Source organism: Chiloscyllium plagiosum, unplaced genomic scaffold (genome assembly GCF_037043375.1).
Source record: "Chiloscyllium plagiosum isolate Xiang-an unplaced genomic scaffold, Cpla_swu_hap1 HiC_scaffold_22, whole genome shotgun sequence".
Taxonomy (NCBI): domain Eukaryota; kingdom Metazoa; phylum Chordata; class Chondrichthyes; order Orectolobiformes; family Hemiscylliidae; genus Chiloscyllium; species Chiloscyllium plagiosum.
The window spans coordinates 20,848,543-20,869,380 of record NW_028270160.1 but is presented as its reverse complement, the minus strand read 5'-3'; the positions used below and the strand labels follow the sequence as shown (position 1 = coordinate 20,869,380).

The 20,838-nt window shown below is 37.7% G+C and overlaps 1 protein-coding gene and 1 long non-coding RNA gene across 2 annotated transcripts in view; one reads left to right on the top strand and one right to left on the bottom strand.

Annotated features, from left to right (window-relative positions):
* Window positions 1-477: 477 nt before the first annotated feature.
* LOC148145950 (uncharacterized) lies at window positions 478-5,922 on the top strand. The gene is made up of 3 exons (XR_015760998.1): window positions 478-960; window positions 1,126-1,242; window positions 5,338-5,922. It is a non-coding gene; the product is annotated as an uncharacterized LOC148145950 (long non-coding RNA).
* Window positions 5,923-8,166: 2,244 nt separating this feature from the next.
* rab11fip2 (RAB11 family interacting protein 2 (class I)) overlaps window positions 8,167-20,838 on the bottom strand; it is a 108,061-nt gene continuing 95,389 nt past the window's right edge. The window contains exon 5 of the mRNA XM_043712845.2: window positions 8,167-15,019. Coding sequence (XP_043568780.1) covers window positions 14,795-15,019 — 225 coding nt within the window. The 3' untranslated portion in view covers window positions 8,167-14,794. The remainder of the gene's footprint in view (window positions 15,020-20,838) is intronic.

Sequence of the window (20,838 nt, the reverse complement as noted above, 5' to 3'; positions counted from 1 at the left end):
CAGAACAGATTGTCCGTGGTCGGGACGGGGAGAAACTTATTGCGAAACAGGCTCCATGGAGCTGGAAAATTAACTGTTTTTCCAGCTAAGGACACAATTGGCGGGACTGATCACTTCAGCAAACATTTGGTGAGCCAAGGCTTCTCGCCTCTCTTGTGTCAGTGTCATCTGCCTCTTTGTGTCTTTTCAGACGCGTGTCAGGTAAGACGAGAGACAATGGGGAGACAGGGACAGCGAGCACTTGTGCCTCACGCGTGCCACGTCTGACATCTGATTTCTTTCAGCATTTTCAACTTCCAGTGCAATCAAGATTAGTTTACTTTTTATTTAAAAAAAAAGGTTTTGTGGGGGTGGGGGGGGGGGGGATCATCGCCACCGTGAGGAAGTAACAGCTGGCTGCTGCTAGGGGCTCCTCAGCATCTGCTTCAGCTCGCTTTTCGACACGGAACACCTTTAGTCCATCTGCCAAAGTTCTCCTTCGAAACGTTTCAAATGATCGCCACCAGCAAGCGGCAACAGTCGACGGATATCGATCCGCTTTTATTAACCGCGGATTAGCCCAATATCATTTCACTGCAATTTGGCCGCGTCTGTCTAAGTGACACGCGTTTGCCACCCGACATGTAAACAAGCGCATGTTTAAAGAAATTTCAGGTGCTACTGTGTGAGGACCCGCTTTGTTAGCACTGGGGTTAAATTACCGTACTTCTCTTTCAATGACACCACTTTGATGCTGATGTTACAAATTACATGTAGTTTTTTTTTAGAAAAACTGAACTCCATGAAGCCATATGTTCTGCCAGTAGGCAAATGGATAAAGGATGCAAGAATATGCACAAGCGAGGGATTATCACTAATTTATTAAACATTTTTCTATTCATAAATGACTATTTAACACTGAGCCAGCCAGCTCTGTGTCCAGAAGCCGTCCGGATCCAGATTCAGTGACGCCTATTGCAGGTGAGAGATACTTCAATAGCCACAAGTTTTATATTTTAAAAAAATCAGTACCAAAAATATTATACTTGGAGGAAGAGACGTGACCAAATGAAATGCAATTAAAAAGTAAACCGCAAGAGGTTTAAGTGTAAGGTGCCATACGATATTGGTAATTTTGTATTATAGATATCTCTGACCTGCTTAAGACAGTCCTCTCGACAAAGTCTTCAAATCGGTATCTAAAATTCAGCATTACGCTACCGCTACCAAGGGGAAAAAAGAGATTTAATAACAAAGATGCAGGTTTGTAATCAATGAGTATTACAATATTTGACTAAGCGAATCAATCAGTCCTCAGAGGCTTAATGAACCATTTAAACTTGTACCTAGCACCAAGTGCCGTTTACCAAAGGTTTCCTAAGCAGCCAATTCCAAGCTGGATGTACAAATACACACAATACCTTCCCCTCTTCTCGGGAGGCCAGTCAACATGACTAACTGCTCGCTACTGATAAGATCCTTAAAAAGGTCGAAAATTAAAAGTTAATTTTTATCGGTATCCCGGTAATTTATGAACACGTCAACCGATAGCCAAATTCGTGTCTTTATTTTTGATTTAATACGCATTTGACAACTTCGGAGCGGCAACTGATTATCGAATGGAAACTTCCTTTGGCTACCTTTAGGAACGAATACTATGTTAGAATTGAGCTGCCTTTGGCACATCTCACTTGTTTAGTCTCTTAAAACCACTTGTGGTTTACAACTTTTTAAGAGAGTACCATGAGCTTTTACATTGATAGCTTAGAGCAGTTTTATGATTAGCGATGCATCGGGCTGATAAGAATTTCTTCCGCATTTCAAAATAATGAAGTATTAAATAATACTGCGGTTGCAGAACAGATTTATATTCGTCTGCACAACGTCTACATGCAGTTGGATAAAGTTTATTTTGGATATTAAGCAGCAGCAGCTTAAGTCAGGTACAATCTGATAGATACTCCTTTTCAAAGTTTGTGAGAAGATTTGTAGCTCGGGTGCTCGTTCCTTGAAATCTACATCAATTATCCAAATATCTCCGTAGGTGGCTTGATATTTTATTTGACAATACAAAGTAAAATGACCTTAAAGTGTTTCACGACATAAAGGCACTATATAAATGCAAGCTTTTGCAGTAAAGTGTGAAGCCAACGTGAGCTTTCACAGTGTGAATGTACTTAAAAATCACTGTTTAGATTAGAGTGGTGCTGGAAAAGCACAGCAGGTCAGGCAGCATCCGAGGAGCAGGAAAATCGACGTTTCAGGCAAAAGTCCTTCATTAGCCTTTCCTGATGAATGGCTTTTGCCCGAAACGTCGATTTCCCTGCTCCTCGGATGCTGCCTGACCTGCTGTGCTTTTCCAGCACCACGCTGATCTAAACTCTGGTTTCCAGCATCTGCAGTCCTCACTTTTGCCGACTTAAAAATCAATGTAGCTATTTTCAGCAAACAGCAAATTTAATGGAATGAGCTTTGAAAGGAGGATACCCAACTTGCAAGTTCTGAAGTACAAGATTGGCAAAATGTATGTTGACATAGACAACTGAGCCACAGATGGTGTGGTATCAGATGGTATGAACTTTATGGTATCAACAAAGGTTCAAGTCTGTAAGTACAATATATGATCAATTGTTACATCCAAATACTTGGGTTTTTGCAGATAGATTGTATTTTTTCTGTATGTATGACAATGAAATTATCCACAAAATAATTGTCTTTTAATTGGTCCACCTCATACAGTCATAGAGTTATAGAGCACGGAAACAGTCCTTCGGCCCAACTCGTCCATTCCAACCAGATATCCCAAATTAATCGAGTCCCATTTGCCAGCATTTGGCCCATATCCCTCTAACCCTTCCTATTCATGTACCCAGCCAAATGCCTTTTAACTGTAATTATAGCAACCTCATCACTTCCTTATTGCAACAGAATACCACCACCAAACACATCTTCCCCTCATTCCCTGGCTGCATTTCACAGGGTCACTCCCTCAGAGACACCCTAGTCCATTCCACAGCCACCAACATCACCTTCCCACGTAAACCAGAAGGTGTAACAGCTGCCCCTTCATCTTCTCCCTGCTTACCATCCAAGGACCTAAACCAGTCTTTCCTGGCAAAGCAGCATTTCACCTGTACCTTCTCCAATCTTGTGTATTGCACATGCTGCACCCCAAATGGCCTACTCTACTTTGGAGAAACCAAACTGCGATTTGGTGACTGCTTTGAGAAACACCTCCAGTCCGAGTGCAGGCATTACTCCAAACTTCCTGTAGCTGGCCATTTTAACATAGCGTCCTGTTCACATAACTGTCTGTCTTTGTCATGCTACAACGTTCCAGTGAATCACAACATAAACTGGAGGGACAACATCTCATCTTCAGACTAGGTACTTGAGGGGTAGCACAGTGGCGACTGTTGCTGCCTCTCAGCACCAGGGACCCACGTTCAATTCTAGACATGGGTGACTGTGTGGAGTTTGCACATTCTCCCCATGTCTGTGTGGGTTCACTCCAGTTTCCTCCCATGATCCAAAGACGTGCAGGTTAGGTGGATTGGCCAAGCTAAATTGCCCACAGTATCCAGGGATGTGCAGGATTGGTTGGTTAGCCCTAAGAAATGCAGGGTTACAGGAATAGGGTAATGGGATGGGAATAGAGGGATGCTGTTCAGAGGGCTGGTGTGGACTTGAGTGGCTGAATGGCCTGCTTCCACACTGTAGGAATTCTATGATTTACGACCTTCTGGACTTTAATATTGAATTCAACACCTTTAAATAGTGAACTCACTCCCAATCCTTTTCTTTCTTCTAGGTTTACTTATTACATTCTGTTAACACATCCTTGCTCCCCTCTCCCACCCCAGTGGAACTGTCTGTTCTTTCAAGTCTGGCAGTTAGACATACCATTTTTCTGCTATTTCCATATACCCATTACTTAATCAAAACATCAACATCCTTTCTACCCCAGCACTCCACACACCAACCCCCCCCCCCACACCCCAAACCATTGCATAAATGCTGCTCCCTCCCCATCTCATGTCAGCTCTGAAGTTATCTAGACTCGAAATGTTAGCTTGCTTTCTCTCCAACACTTTGTTTTCAGTAGATTCCAGCAACTGCAGTAATTTATTCATGCTTCCTTAGTGAAGATTATTTATTTTCCTCTACGCCATACAGCATACGTTTTTTTTTAAATAGTAGTAAAAGCAAAATATTGCAGATGCTGAAAATCTAAAAGAAAACTAGGAAGTACAAGAAAGCAGATCTGGCAGCATCTTAACAGAGAAACACAGTTAATGATGACTCTTCAGAACTCTCGAGTTCATACTCAGAACGTTCACTGTTTCTCTGTTCACAGATAGTGCTAGACCTGCTGAGTTTCTCCAACAGTTGTTGTTTTGATAAATGTTTAATGTTTACGAAGCAGCCTAGGAGCTAGACAAATGCAAATGGCAATCTGGCAGACATTTTTAAAAGAAATTGGTTCCTTTCATTAACCAGTTCCCACTTTTAATACCAAGCTAACTTGGTATTAAAAAGGAAGTTAATTTGGATTTTCAGAGTGTCTAACAAAAATAATAAGGATACACTGCTAAATTGCCTTGCTGAGTCAGTTACTTTCTCAAAGTATTCCCATGAATGAAACATTCACTTAATTGCTTAGCGCTAGACAAAGTATTAATAACAAATAATTTATCTAGTTCTGAACAAAAGGATTTATTCACCTTTATCAGGTGAAAGCTTGAAACATTGATAGCAAAAACTAAATCAGTCTCTATTTAAAGAATTTAAATTAGAATAAAAAAATTGTCAGTGCAAGTAGACTGGAATGGTAGAAATTGGTGACCAACATTTCACCTAATTCTAACCCTACTCCAAGCTAATATACATTCCAATCAGTTATTGCTTGCTAACAAATTTGGATTTCATAATTCCACCTCTAGAAAAATGGCAAAATTGTAACATTGAAAATACCGCTATTACCACAATTTGACCAGAAATATGTTAAAAGGAAAATCAATGGATCAGTTGGGAAAAGGATTTTGATAACGATTTTGTTTCTTCAAAGAAGTTGACAGTGTGGCGATATCTACGTAGGGTTTGGAAAAGAAATATGCCCAATAGTGGAATGAGAAATCAACAATGGGCAGTGCAATAAGGAAAAGTTCAGCATTAAAGCACGAGGAGGTTGATAATGGTCAAAAGGCTGAAAAATACCATTAAAGTAAGATGAAGCAAGTCCTTGCAGGAGAATGAAAAAGACAGAACCATTTAAATGTTATTAACCCTCCCTCTGCATAACTTGATCCAATAGCTTGCTTTGTTATGAACTAATTTGTATTCATCTCTATGGAATAGATTCCCAAGACGCATTTACTGGATCTGGAATTATTCTTGTGAAGAATTGACATTATTGCTGTTTCGTCCCACTATCTTCCAAGCCACTTACTCCTGGATGCAAAATCATACCTGTGCGAAAATTGCACTAGTTCTGTGCTTTTCACTTTGTGATATACGGATGAGTTTAAGTGGAAACAATGCAAAATCTGCTTTAAACTAGTGCAATCAAATGGCATATACTGTAAATTTAAATGTTTAAGTGCCCAGTAATAACAATTGTAATTTGGTGCAGTTTGAGTGATACACCTGTATTGGAGTGGTAGCTGCACATTAAAAATGCTGTTCAGTCATATCAGATAATTAGATCAAGTTGGTATTAATACATGGATCTTTTCTTGGACCTCTTGATTCTGAAAAAATGTTAGTTACACAAAGCTTGTGTTTGCAGCAAACCTCAAGTGGCCCTGTCAGTTCTCATTTGTCTTTCCAAGATCCTGATGTCCAAAAGAAGAAAGACATGCCTCATCATATGTACCTACTGTAGCTAGCTGGAGTGTTCAATGCAAGAGATGTTCTGATTTAAGTATTTGGCTGATAGCGACATAAAATTCTTAACAGAAAAACAAAAACATAGCTAAAAAGAGAATTTGCCAAAAAAAACTCAGTAGCGTTGGCTGCATCGATGGAGAGAAAGCAGAATTAATGTTTTAGCAACTTCTTCAGAACTGGAAGAAAATTCTTTACAGTACAAGAAGTGTCTGAAGTGGATCACAACAGAGATACAAGGTTAACTTGCCCTATTTGAGTTGAGATGTGGATGGATAGAGACACATTCTGAACGCTGTGTGGGTTTCTATAAAAGGTAGCAATTTCTTACAGAAATCTCTTTTCATGTGCTTCGTCTGAAGTCTTTCCCCTATGAGATGGATACGTAATGTGCTTCTTTCAACAATCTAGTGCTGGCAAGCAGGTCTCTTGTAGGAATCCTTTGTCAATGATCAGTTTATTAAGTTCCAACGCAGCTACAATCAATACACATATTATCTACTGGCTGCAAGTTATCTGCCAGTCCAGATGGTTTTGATTTCCTTCTTGCCAAAGAGTCATCATCTTCATTCTTTTTGCTTGCCTGCTTGACATGATTGATTCTGCCCAGCAGCTCAGCAAGGAGTGTTCATGTTCAAGCTCTCCCTGAAGTAGATGGGACCATGGTGACTCAGCAGTTTACCAGTCAGATGGTGCCTGACTCAAGGTGGGTGGTGGCTGACCAATGAGACACACTCTGTTGTATCATTGAAGACAGCCTGTCACACATGTTCTCAATCCCAGTTGCGTTGGGAATATCACGGTTACCATGCTATGTTAGTGCTCTGCTGAAAATGTGTTGCTGGAAAAGCGCAGCAGGTCAGGCAGCATCCAAGGAACAGGAGAATCGACGTTTGGGGCATAAGCCCTTCTTCAGGCTTGGGCTTATGCCCCAAACGTCAATTCTCCTGTTCCTTGGATGCTGCCTGACCTGCTGCGCTTTTCCAGCAACACATTTTCAGCTCTGATCTCCAGCATCTGCAGTCCTCACTTTCTCCTATGTTAGTACTCTGCAGTGAAACTGGAGTATCCTCTGCAGGTCACAAGCTGCATAAAAAATATATGGAGAGCCCAGGATGCCCAAATAATCAGGGTCCCCCTTCTTGACCATCCTTGCTTTGTGTTCCTTTGGACTCAACATGACGTTTGGCAACAGGTTGGTTGCAGAAGTTGGTGTATAGGCAAAAAAAGTCTAGGCATCAGTCCACCTTTGAGTTCCTTCATTTGTCAAGGTATGTGTTATTAGGTTGAAACTTTATTGCTGGAACAGCACAGCAGGTCAGGCAGCATCCAGGGAACAGGAGATTCGACGTTTCGGGCACAGGCCCTTCTTCAGGAATGAGCAGAGAGTGTTCAGCAGGAGAAGATAAAAGGTAGGGAGGAGGGACTTGGAGGAGGGGCGTTGGAAATGTGATAGGTGGAAAGAGGTCAAGGTGAGGTTGATAGGTCAGAGTAGGATGGAGGCGGAGAGGTCAAGAAGACGACTGCAGGTCAGGAAGGCGGTGCCGGGCTGGAGGGATTCGGCTGAGACAAGGTGGGGGGAGGGGGGATGAAGAAACTGGTGAAGTCCAAGTTCATCCCCTGTGGTTGGAGGGTTCCCAGTCCTCCTCCGACCGTCGCGTTGATGTGGTTTGGCGGTGGAGGAGTCCAATGACCTGCATATCCTCGGTGGAGTGGGAGGGGGAGTTGAAATGCTGTGCTACAGGGTGGTTGGGTTGGTTCGTCCGGGTGGCTCAGAGGTGCTATTAGGCTTCAACTCTCCTGTGATATCCACAGATAGTGGAGCTTTTCATCCATAGTTGACAGTTTGGTTTACAAGTGCCATGTTGTATCTATATGCTCAAGGCATATATCCTCTAATCTTAAAATTGAGGGTCTCAATTTGTGTATATCACAGGTGAGGAAGTTTAGATGTTTAGATTCCCTAGTGTGGAAACAGGTCTTTCAGCCCGACATGTCCACACCGATCCCCCGAAGAGTAACCCACCCAGACCCATTTCCCTCTGGCTAATACACCTAGCACTATTGGTAATTTAGCATGACCAATTCACCTAGTCTGCATATTTTTGGACTGAGAGAGGAAACCCACCCAGACACGGGCAGAATGTGCAAACTCCACATAGACAGTTGCCTGAGGCTGAAATCAAACCTGCGCCTGGAACGGTGAGGCTGCAGTGCTAACTACTGAGCCACCATGCCACCCCAGGAAACACAGCTGAACACCTGCTAGGAGAGAGAGAGAGAGACTGTGTACTCACTGAGGGGGTCTTAAACATTCAGTCTCTTTCAGAAAATAATGAGAAGCATACTAACACACAAAAACAAAAGCATGCTTTCTTCATCCACACACTAAGTGTGTCAAACATATTGATGTGGCGCACAATGTTCCATATAGCATAAAACACCACTGAGAAAATTAGAGATTTCTAATTTTTGTGCCCTTCAAAAAAAAAACATGAGATATATGATGATATGGACATTGTATGTTTTATGGATAAATGATTAAGGTCTGCTATATTCATGGTTCTATACAAACTACGGTTTGATTTATTGAAAAGGTACTATCAAAGTAATTGTCATGTAGGTTTTAATATGTCCAGCAAGCCAACTTTAAAGAGTAGCATTGAATAATGCTATATTCTATTCATTTACGACATAAGTTTACACAGTTCAAGTTATTACAAAAAGCAAAAATACAAGATATTTCCATTACATATTTAAATAATGCAAGTGATAATAGAACTAGTAGTCCCCAAAGTTTCATGCAGCTGATACCTGCACATCTTGTATATATTTAAATCATACAGAATTACATGAAAAATACAGAGCACAGGAATAGGCCATTTGACCCAAATAGACATTGCTGCTACTTATGCTCCACAATAGCCTGTACCCATTCTTTTTCATTCAAATATCATTGTAATCCTCTATTCCCTCCTGCCCTTAAGTGCTTTCTATACTATTTCCCCAACTATTCCCTTTGGTAAATCTTACCATATTCTCAACATTCTCTGGGTAAAGAACCTACTTCCTTTTTGAGTTCTCGATTTGATTTACTTATTGTCTCTAGCTTTGCTGTTTCCCACAAATGGAAACTGTCTACATCTACTCTATCAAAATCCACTGTTAGGTCATCTCTCAGCCTTCTCATTTCATAAATAGAGATGACACCTATTCATCCCTCCCTGATAAGTAATGAGGCCAGAAATGTGAAATCAAAAAGTCAACTTAATTTCCTTCTGGTTTTGTTGAATTAAACCATTTGTCAACTAGTTGGATCCTTTAAAATTAGCAAGTTGCCACATGAAAACAGTTTTGATAATTCCAACTAATAAGCACAGGATTTTCCTGATATTATTCTTGCAGATTTTGAAATTCTCTTCAGTCCAAATACTCTACATCAGGTGTTTTTTTTTGGTGCATTTTATGATCAGCAACTAGAACTGCTGAAAATGATGTTTACAACTATACAGGGAAACTTCAATAGGGTCCGGATCTGCAAGGTTTTGATTATCACTCATTTACACTTAAATACCTTGTACACAGTGTACACCTTTCCTGGTGATCGTAATTAGCATTTGGCACTTTGCCGGTTGCATTTCAGGTTCTGTGGCTTTATGTATTGGTGCCACACTGGCTCAGCACTGCTACTTGACAAGCGTCAGGGATGTGGGCTCGATTCCAGCCTTAGGTGGCTATGCAAACTCCACACTCTCCACTTATCTGCATGCATTTCTTCCCAGAGTCCAAAGATGTGCAGGTTAGGTGGATTGGCCATGCTAAATTGCTCTGTAATGTTCAGGGATGTGGAGCCTGGATGATTAGCCATGGTAAATGCACAGTAATGGGGATAAGGCAGAGGGCAAGGTATGGGATATTCTTTGGAGGCTTGATAGATCAAGTGACCTCCTTTCGGATTGTAGGGATTCTATTTGATATCAGGCTTGATCATGAACTGAACTGATGACATGTTTTCCAAAACAATTGTGACTCCCTCATAATAAGTTAGAAGACAAGTGTGAATATAAATTTTCAGACAATTACACTTCATATTAACTTTTAAAGAAGGACAAATTATTTTTATTCCTGACAACTCACTCTACCTTGAGCACTAGACAAAGGCAGCATCAGTTCAAGCAAAAGCAAAATGCTGTGGTTATGGCAAATCTGAAATAAAAACAAAATTCAGGAAATATTCATAAGATTCAGGCAGCATCTGTGGAGAGAGAAACACAATTAACATTTCAGATGAATGACCTTTCATTTCATTTTGATGTGCTGATACAATCAGTAGGTGCCAATTTTGATTACATAGCAGTGTAAAAGGAAGTCAAATCAAAACACTGGCAAACTTTGTATCTCATATGTATCAGTTATACTTTATCTTAATATTAAAATATCAAATGATGGGTTTAACATGCATGAATGGACAAATCAACCAATATCGGTAGTCAAAATTTATTCAGTTTCCTGGTAAAATAGGGACGACATTCCACAATATATTTAATATGCTTTATTATATATTATACGTGCAGTTTATGGTTCTTAGCAATATTTCAAGCATGGCTACAAATGCAGAATGCATTTAGAAGTTTAATACGTGTAATGAAAGATGTGCTTTGTCACAACTTAATTACAGTGCAAACATAATTATACTGAACTTACTCATTAAGTCATTAGCAGATTAATACCACTGGTACTTTCCTTTCAATCCAATGTCATTTCTAAACATGCAATCAATTTACTGAAAGCTATTTAAATTCCATTCTTTCATAATAAAATACATACCCAAAGCTACATACAGCCATTTTTCTTAGCTTATTTATAATATCAGACAAATATTCATATCCATTTAATACAGAACATAGATGCTGTCTGCATGCTTCATTTTTCATTTGTAAATGATCTTTTTTTTAATTTGCCACATACACATGTTGAACTACACTGAATGACCAGCAACATTTTCACTTTTGAAATGTCATTATTTTACATAGTATATACCACATGAAATCTTACACTCATTTTAAAAAGTCACATCTCTTTTGCAGATCATGCCCAGGTACATTAAAACAAACATCAGTCCTCCATAAAGCTTTGCTTCACATGTATGAATGAGTATTACATCAGTTTTGTAAAATATTCAAATATTACAGAAATCAGGTACTGTATTTGTTCAAAATACTTTTAGTGTAGCACCTCAGGTTATTTAAATATAACCACTGATGAAGTTAGAGGGCTACAAAGATAGGGCTGGAGAGTGGGATTAACTGGGTAGCTTTCAGAAGCTGGCACAGACATGATGGAATGAATGCTTCCTTCTGTGCTGTAAAATTCCCTGATTCTATGGTTATCCATATCACTTAAGTACCATTTTGTGTTGCAATACTCTTCCAGGATGATGGTGCATTCATTAGATTGATTTCTAAAAATCTAATAAATTAAAAGGAAGCGTCAAACTACTTTCAGCTACTTATAATTATACATGATCAAAACATTTAAAAATCTCAGATGCATGAGGATGATAAATAATTCACTGAAAAACTATGCATAAGCATTGCAAATGTATCTGTGTGCCACAATATGTAAATGAGTGCACTCAATAGAAATTCCATGGAACACAACAGGTCATAAGAAAAGTAGATGACTGCAGGGATATACAAACCAAGTGAAACAAGTAGCTGTATATTACTGGGAAAGTTCAAATTTTAATTAATTAGTCTTTTTTAATCCACAGAAGAACCAAAGGAAAAGCACTGGCACCCACTGTTTTCATTGGTGCACTTCTCATACTGACTGCAAATAGAGTTGACATATACTTTATGCAATGTGGACCAAAACACTTATCTTTTATCAGTTTGTCCAATTTGGCAAATAAGATTGCACATAAATGTGGAGTTCTTATCTCAATCAGTAACTTCAGTTAGAGTAATTAACTCAAGTAGATAAGTTATGGATTTCAATGTTCCCAATCTGCACTCTAGCTTCTATTTCAGATAAAATGTGGAAATGAGTTTAATGCTTACTTTAAAAGTTTTCCACTGCAGTTACCCAATAAAGACAAATGGTTTTAAGATGTAGAGAAACTAAGTGATAGTGTTTAGACAATGTGAAGAATATATGCAATATAGAGGATATCTTACCAAAACCTCTGAGTCACATAAAAGTTCAATAAATATCCTTTACAAATGATGTGCAGATTCTGCAGTAAACTGGTTAGTAATTTATGCAGCCGTCAGGGCATCTTGCAATACACTTATGGATATTCACTAAAAAAATTACAAATTCATAACAATCTCGTCTCAATGATAGTACAATTATTGGTATTATTCTAGAAATAACACATTAATTACATCAACTCCCTAAAGGGTGGGATCCTTGAAGATGAATTCAAGCATTATTCTTCTTAAAAATGCATCCTAAATCAGCATGGATAACTGTCTGAACTGCTTAATTATAGCTATGGAACATTACTTCAAAAGTTCACTACACTTTATTTTTGCAGTCAATACAAAATAATGTCAGTGTGTGCATGTTAAGAATTTGATTGTATTTATATCTAAACAGTTTAAAGTTATACAGTCAGTACCTTCAAGAGTGAAAAATAAATAATACATTTACAAAAACTGGCATTTTTCTGTGAAACATTAAAAGAAAACCAAAAGCACAAAATTAAATAACTTCAACCTTTTGGTGCAAATTTAATTTCAGATATGCAAAAGCAATACTGGCAGACAGCATTTAAATAGACTCTTTGGGTACTTAAACCATTTAAATATTTTACATGGTACGTGTCAAGTCTTCAAGACAAGCAGCTTCACCCAGCAACTAGTTCTCCTCAGTTGAGGTCTGTTTTGTTGCATTGCAGCCAGTTAATTAACTTTGAATGGCTAAGGTAGGTTTCACCATCAGCTTAAAAACTTTGATGTCAATACAGTTTACAATAAGTGATTCTTGACAAACACAAGAAACAGCTATCTGCTGTATGCAATGAACACTATGTACTCTAAGATACTCAGAAGGCTAAGTGACAGTAGATTCCAACCACAGATTGTGTCCATTAAAATGTAGCATTACATAATGTATTTTGAATAACTGTCAAAAGGGACAATCGATTGAGTATAAATATGTTTGGATTAAGTCTCAATGAACACTGATCAACTGTCACTTAAAGGATAGTCAGTAATGTAGTTCTGGTTCTATTTAAAATGCACAAGAAACCTTAGATACAGTTTGGCATAAAATGCACAACTTTTATTCTGAACAACTACCAAAAAAAGTCTTACAAAAATGTATATAACTTAATATAAAATTTAATAGAACTATCATTATTCAGATCAGTTGCTTTTTAAATTGACAGAACTTGACATTTTTATTTAAAACTATATGAAGACTTCGCTGCTGAAACTAGTTCTTCCAATGAAATCTCAGTACATTTCAAAAATACAAAATATGTCAGGTCTGAGTTATACTGCACTCATCCCAATCCAGTACGAGACAGGTGTGATTTAGGCAGAGAATAAGGCATGGTCACATTCTCAGTTTCCAATGTTTAAGTTATGGTGCTGCATTTTAAACAACATTAACCCAACTTCTCTTAAATGCAAAAATGCCAGTAAAACTGCTGCCTTAGATGCCACAACTAACATTTTAACAAATGTAAGTATTCCAATCAATCTGTTCAATTAAAAAAAGTTGTCCATTCTATTTCTACCTAAAATTTCCTACTCCTTCAAGAAATACAGATAAAATGAAAATAGGAAACATTTTTTTAAAGTGTATTGCAATTTTAGTTAAATCAAATATTTTGTGGTAATACAGTTGTAGACAGCTCCCAAGAACAAAATAAAAAATCCAGTGTTGGTTTGGAAGTACCGGAAGATTGAAACACAATAGGCAATCAAGTAATAGGTAAGTAGTAAGCAATCTGTTTTGGCATCACAGAACATTAGTTGAATACATTTGAACACAATGTCTCTGAAGTGTATGAATGCCTGCTGCAATACCATAGAAAACACACCACTAAATTTATTGTGTGAACATCTCCCCATTAAATATGTCAGACCCTTCCCCAAAGTACACAAATACAACAGATAATCAAGTTATAGGCAAGTAAAAGGTGATCAGTTTTGGCATCACTGAGTATACTGATATTTTATTCCAATCCATTCAAATGTATTAATGGCTTCTAGCATATAATAGAAACTGCAACACCAAATTCACTGTGAAACTCCCCAAATAAATGTTGGACCGTTCCCAAAAGGTATGTAATAGTACTGGAGCTATTTAGATGAAACATTACTGCAAAGCTATATTCACTTTAGAGTTGCTTTTTCATTCTATTGTTGCTACGTTCTATCCGAAAAGATAATATAAAAATAAATACAGTATGCAAGGTCAATAGGCGAGTGTCACTCAGGAGGGATTCCCCCAGGTCAACCTACCAGTGAGGTCACTATGTATTTGCTAATCTATACAAGGTATGAATTATATTTTGCTAAAAACAAACTGAAAAAAGTTCATTCTTAAATGTTAGCCAAATTGAGTGAGAGAGAGAGTGAGAGTGAGAGTGAGAGTGAGAGTGAGAGTGAGAGAGAGAGAGAGAGAGAGAGAGAGAGAGAGAGAGAGAGTGAGAGTGAGAGTGAGAGTGAGAGTGAGAGTGAGAGTGAGAGTGAGAGTGAGAGAGAGATGGATGGAGAGGTAGAGAGAGAGGGATTTAAGATATATAGTTTCTACTTTGCCTGGCAACAATTACTTAATAGCCACTATGAAAAGAGTAATACCATTCTGTAAACTTCTTTACCAATTCATGGTCTATAAAGATCTTCAAGTTGCCATCGCTTTTTGTCACAGGCATTAAGCATATTTTGTCAATTCCAAAATGTTAATTATGTCAATTGTTTGTTGAAAGCTTCCCAGCTTTTCTAGATGGCTCGTATGGCACTCTCAGAATGCTGGGCGTTTCTTCCATTACTCGCACTAGAAGGTTATCAATGTAGTCCTCAAGCTCCCGGATTTGACCATCTTTTCTCTTAACAAGTTCTTTTTGCTTCACAAGTTCATAGATCAGCTCATCATATGATAAATTACGATATCCAGTGGCAAGCAGACGGAGATCCTGGAATCAGAAACTGAAATTAGGTTGCTTAAATTCAAATCCTCCATGTATTAGACTAATTTAAACAAAAAATTGAATACAGTGTACCACCTATAGCTTAAACAGAATGACTGTCTCACATTGTACCATAGCAGCATCATTGCTTATCATTGATATCATAATATCTAATGAATATTTCTGCAAGGACTGGCACTGGTTAAGTAAAACTGGGGTGATGAAAATGTAGCTATTTCAAAACAGGTGAACACCAACTTGAATGTGTCAGGAAACATGAAAGCTGAGAGATGGACTTTGAATTTAAGACTTACCTGAAGAACAAGCATAATTTATAAACTTTTGTCCTCTTGCATTCTTTTATTTTATTTGCAGAGTTCATAATTACATATTAATTAAATCTGGAGGTCATATAGATCAACAACTACTGAAAACAATTTTGTGCTTGGAACATTGAAGATATCCAATCCAGCCGAATGAACCTCAATTGCTATATTGGAAATAAGTATTCACACTTGGAAGCTTGCTTTTATGCAACAATTAGGCTGTTAGAGAACTGGACAAGGGAAGCGATGTAGGACAACTGATAAAAAAGACTTGTTTGTGTAATCATAATAAATTATATTCCTAACATATATTTTGGAAACAAAGTTCAATGTTATCATGCTATTCAACTTCCCCATTTGTGGGGCACATTCCTGCAGATGAAAGTGACCTTAAAGAAAAACAATGGGGGAAACATTTGTATTTTCATTCATAGGTCTCCCTAGAATGACTATGAAGAAAAAATAAATTCAGAACTACCAGGAGAGAACACAAGCAGCTTAAACGTAATGAGAATTCCTTGCATCCAGTGTGCCAAGCAAGGAAGTCACATGAAGCACATAGAAGGATATACTCAGATTAGCATTTAAATTGCAATACAGACAATGCTTGAGGTATTGAACCAAAGGTTGCACTAGTACCAAAAGGTTTGCCAGTTTCTTGGCCAGGAAATCAATGCCATTATATCTGAAAATCAGCACATTAATGCTTTTGAATGTACAAAGTATGAAAAATAACCTAATGACTTAAAACAATTCACCAAAGGATCCTCAACACTGTTCACATCCATGAGCTCTACCACGTAAAAGGACAAGGAGAGCAAAGGCTTTGGAACACCATTACCTGCAAGTCAAACAGCATCCTTCACTGTTGCTAGGTCAAAAACCTGGAACTCCCACCCGAATCGCACTGTGGGTATATCTACACCACAGACTGTCCTCAAGCAACCTTCTCGAGAGCAATTAGGAATGGGCAATAAGTGCTGGCCTGGACACTATGAGTGAATAAAAAAAACCTGAAACTCTTTTGCAAAATAACTCACTTTGCAAAATTACATTTTAATACAGATGGTTGCAACTGTTGTTAATTTTATTTTAAACTAGAAATATCAGTCTTCTGGATATTAGGTCCTAATTTCTTGGTAGGATGATAGAGTTCTCCAGCTTGTAATCAATATTATATCAATCATTCAAAACTAAAATTTGTTTTGAGCAGCCTATTAACTGCAAATGAACAAAGACAACTATTGGCAACTATTTTATGACTGCCGATGGTTTGTGTTTTCAGTAGTTACTTTTCTGATGATATTATGTTTTCATATGCAAGTGAAAGAAATTAATTCACTGCTTCAAAGATGAAGGTTTTATTAGTGGGGAGTAGATTATTTTAATTTTTGTATGGCACTATACCATCAAATACACCTAGATCAGGAAGTCAGTGAGTCAGATACTGGGGGAAGCTTGCTCTGTGTACTCAAGGTGTTTTAGTCATCATTTCAGAAGGATGCCTTCTGAAATTCCTTTAACATGCAGCCAGATGAATGCTGCTGTTTAAAATCCTTAAAGACACTTAAGAAAACTTCCATATGGCTTTTATTAATTACTAGTATTTCATTGCTTGAATTAGAATAATTGTATCACAATTTGGAGGACATTGCTCTATACTATTTCAGCGTTGGTTTGGGCAACGTTAGTTAAACTAGTTTAAACAAGTTACATAGGGCAAACTATGTTTTTACTGAATAATCACAGATCGCCTTACCTTGCTACATAAAAGAAAATATCAACAAGAAGATAAATTGATTTTTATTTAAATAACAAAGTGTGCTGAGCTCAACTGGAGGAACTTATTTAATTTACTTTACTAGTACTTAAACAGATTCTCCTTTTTCAAGGAAGATTTGATTTTCAACCACTGACCACCATAACTTAGGCTCTCTTGCAACATGTAAACCAATTTAAAACCGCATTTAAAAGTCAAGGTACCTACTTTTATCATCAGTTATTGTTTTAACTCGGTCACTAAATGCATTGGATTGGCAGCAAAATAATCTGCAGGGACCTCCAAATAACTCAGTGACCCCATGACAGAACTGATCATCATCTAGGTTGCCTTCTGTGCCATGACCCAATCTCTCCTCCTCAAACTTCACCGTCTCTTTTGGCCACCTGCTCAGTATTTCCATAGGTTGATCGATATCAGTTTTGTTTTGCTCGTCAGGTGTCACAGTACATTTTATTATGTCAAAAGGTGCTACGTAAAAGCAATTTGCTGTAGGCTGTTATATTGTGCTCCCAAGAAAATTTCTATTGGCTCAAGGAGTTATCTTTGCAATGTATAACTTGGATAATAATTTTCCTAGCCCCTAGTCTTGACCTGGCAGTGCATTTACTGAAATTGATAACGTTTATATTTTTCCACCCTCACATGATTGTGACATACCTCCAAGAGGTGACTGAAATTATAACCTTCACTCAACATGGAAAGATATCTGACTACTGTTCACTTTTTGCCCTCAAGACCTTTATTGCATTAGCAGCAGGTATTTAAGCCACTGTCAGAGTTTCTATCAGCGTTTCCACCACAAATATAGTTAGTACTTGACATTTCATTTCTCAATTTCTATGCAAGAAAATGCTGTTCAAGTTTGTGCGTGGACTCCGACAGAAATTTCTCTGCCTAATGCAGGATGTTACAGAAATTGGAGAATTTGAATACAAGCATTAGAGTTTTACAGTTGAGGAGTAGCTGTAGCTGAAGCCAAGCTAGGTCAGAGGAATTTCTGATGAGCTGATATTTACATGGAATGTAAAGCAGAAGGCAAGCCAAGATTGTACTGCAACAGTGAAGTCTGGAAGTAACAAGAGCATAGTGGTTGGTTCCATTATAGGCAGAGGTCCTAATATTCCTGATTGTATGAAAGCAATGATGTATGTAGGGCTCAATGTCAATTTTTGACACAAAATTGAAGAACAGATACAGGCACCTGATTTCCTTGCATTTGTATGACAGTTCCTCAAGTTCCTATCAAAACTTTTTGGTCATTAATATTATTTCCCAGTTGTCATGCAAAATTATAGCTCTCAAATGTGCGCCAGATCTAGGTGCATCTCTGATATTTTACATTCATCTTTATTTTTTATTTATCACTCTAGACCTACAAAATATTTTCTGTATATCTTAATTGAAATAAATGATCAGCAATTTATATAGTTAAGCAGCAGAGAAGACTGGCAAAATTACAGAACGGATAGTAGGTAGTCTTAACGAATATTACATGGGTTTGGATGAAGGCACTGAGGTAGTGAATAGTTGGACTTGGAGTCAGAAAGTCATCAGGGAAGGAGATGGAATTGATGATTATTTAACAGCATTTCTAGTATGAACAGAAGGCTTTGGTCTTCACATTTTAAATGAAGAAAACCTCTATTCATCCAATATTGTATATCAGACAAGCTGTGAGACCAATACAGATATAGCAGAAGGTTTGAAAGAGGGGATGGTGGGGAACATCTGGATGTAATCAATGCAAATGTTGGAATCTGCTATTAATCACATAATAGTGGAAATTAGTGCAAATGGTCAGGAGAGCAACAAACTTATGCTATGTTCCTTCTTAACTGCTTCAAGCCTAAATATTCATGTTTCAAGCCACCAAACCATCTCACATGCAAATGTTTAAGAAAATGTAATTATAAACATTTTTAAATGCAAATCATTTATTTCAATTAAAATATACAGAAAATATTTTGTAGGTCTAGAGTGATAAATAAAAATAAAGATAAAGATGGAAATAAAATATCAGCGATGCAACTTTAAGTCTTAGTGCACCTAGATCTGGCATAAATTTATGTGAGCTATAATTTTGCATGACATCTGGGAAATAATATTAATGAGCAAAAGGTTTTGATAGGAACTTGAGGAACTGTCATACAAGTTTGAGAAAATCAGGTGCCCATATCAGTTCAATTGTGTGTCAAAAATTGACACTGAGCCTTACATACATCATTTCTTTCATGCAATCAGGAATGCTAGGACCTCTGCCTATAATGGAGCCAACCACCACAGCCATCATGCTTTCTATGCTCAACCTGTGTATATAGCCAGTAATGTTTTCTATTATAGGGAATGGTTTTGTCTACAAGGGAAGGTCCAACAAATAGACAATAAACTTGCCATTCCAACTATAAATAGAAGAGACCTGAACATGACTACCAGTCATTGCTGGAGCTGTGTTATCCAAAATATAATACAAGTTTAAAAGATTCCATAGCATTAAACAGGCAGGAATAATTACCTCTTCTACTGAAAGTGGCTCTGTAATACAAAGAACAAACTGGACAGCAGTTAAGTTTCTAAAATGGATTTATATATTCAATATCATACATTGAACTATTCCAATTCTTCACAAAAACCATTATACTTTATGATAATACTACATCTATAAAATGATTTGCTTGTAAAATACTAGACCATTTTAATGTACTTTATTATACATGTGCTCAAAGGTCACAAAGTGACACATTCAATCAAGTAGTTTTAAAAAAGCTAAGCAATTTCTAGATTTAGAGATTTCTAGAAGCCACTTTATCACTTCTCCTATCTAAAGAAGCATTAGTAGAAACTGACTTAGGCTTGAAATCATTCATAAATTCGTGAAACAGACAAGCATCTTCTCCAAGATACAGTGCTAGATGAGTTGATTTTGCAGAAAAAGGTTACTCGTACTTGCATAGTGGAGGGAAAGTAAAGTAAAACAATTATATTTCCAACTCTGAACGGTTTCACTGCCAACCGTGAGAATGTATTTCACCTAATAGATTAGTAGATTTTCCAGATGGGTAGTATCTAAAGACTTTAAAAAATAATTCAAGTGCATAAACAATACTTGCTACAATAGTGAAGAGAAACAACGCATTTACGGTATATTTCAGAATTTAAAATATGGGGCTTTACCTTTAAGCCCACAATACAATTTTTTGTGGAGACTGGGGTTCAGATAGAGATGCAGGTAATTAACAACCAATTACATGGTAGGAGGAGTTGACAGGAGATGTTTGCTGTGTGGCAGAGTGAAGAGTAGGTTGGTGGACTATGCTATAGACACGCTCAAAGATCCCCAAGGCTTGCTGCAGCAGCTGCAGGCAAACCTCACCGACTTTGAATCCCAACACATTTACAAGCTTCCTTCTTTTCCTGCCAATGCAGGCTGCTGCTCCTTTCAGGCTGGAAGGCTTTTGATTGGCTCCAAATTGAAAGCTTGCCTGCCATCCTTAATTGGATGGAAGGGCCACCCTCTGATCTCTGGTTGGCTGCCCTGAGGAAAACTTCAGTGAGTGGTTGTTTATCACAGTGCAGGTTTCTGACCCACATTTCAGCTGGATGGTGGATTCAAAAGCTCACAGGGAAATATCTTGCATTTGGGTGTCTTAAGAGTCAGACTTATAGATCAACATACAAAATTTGCTTGGCCACATTGCAGGCAAGAATACTTAAGAATA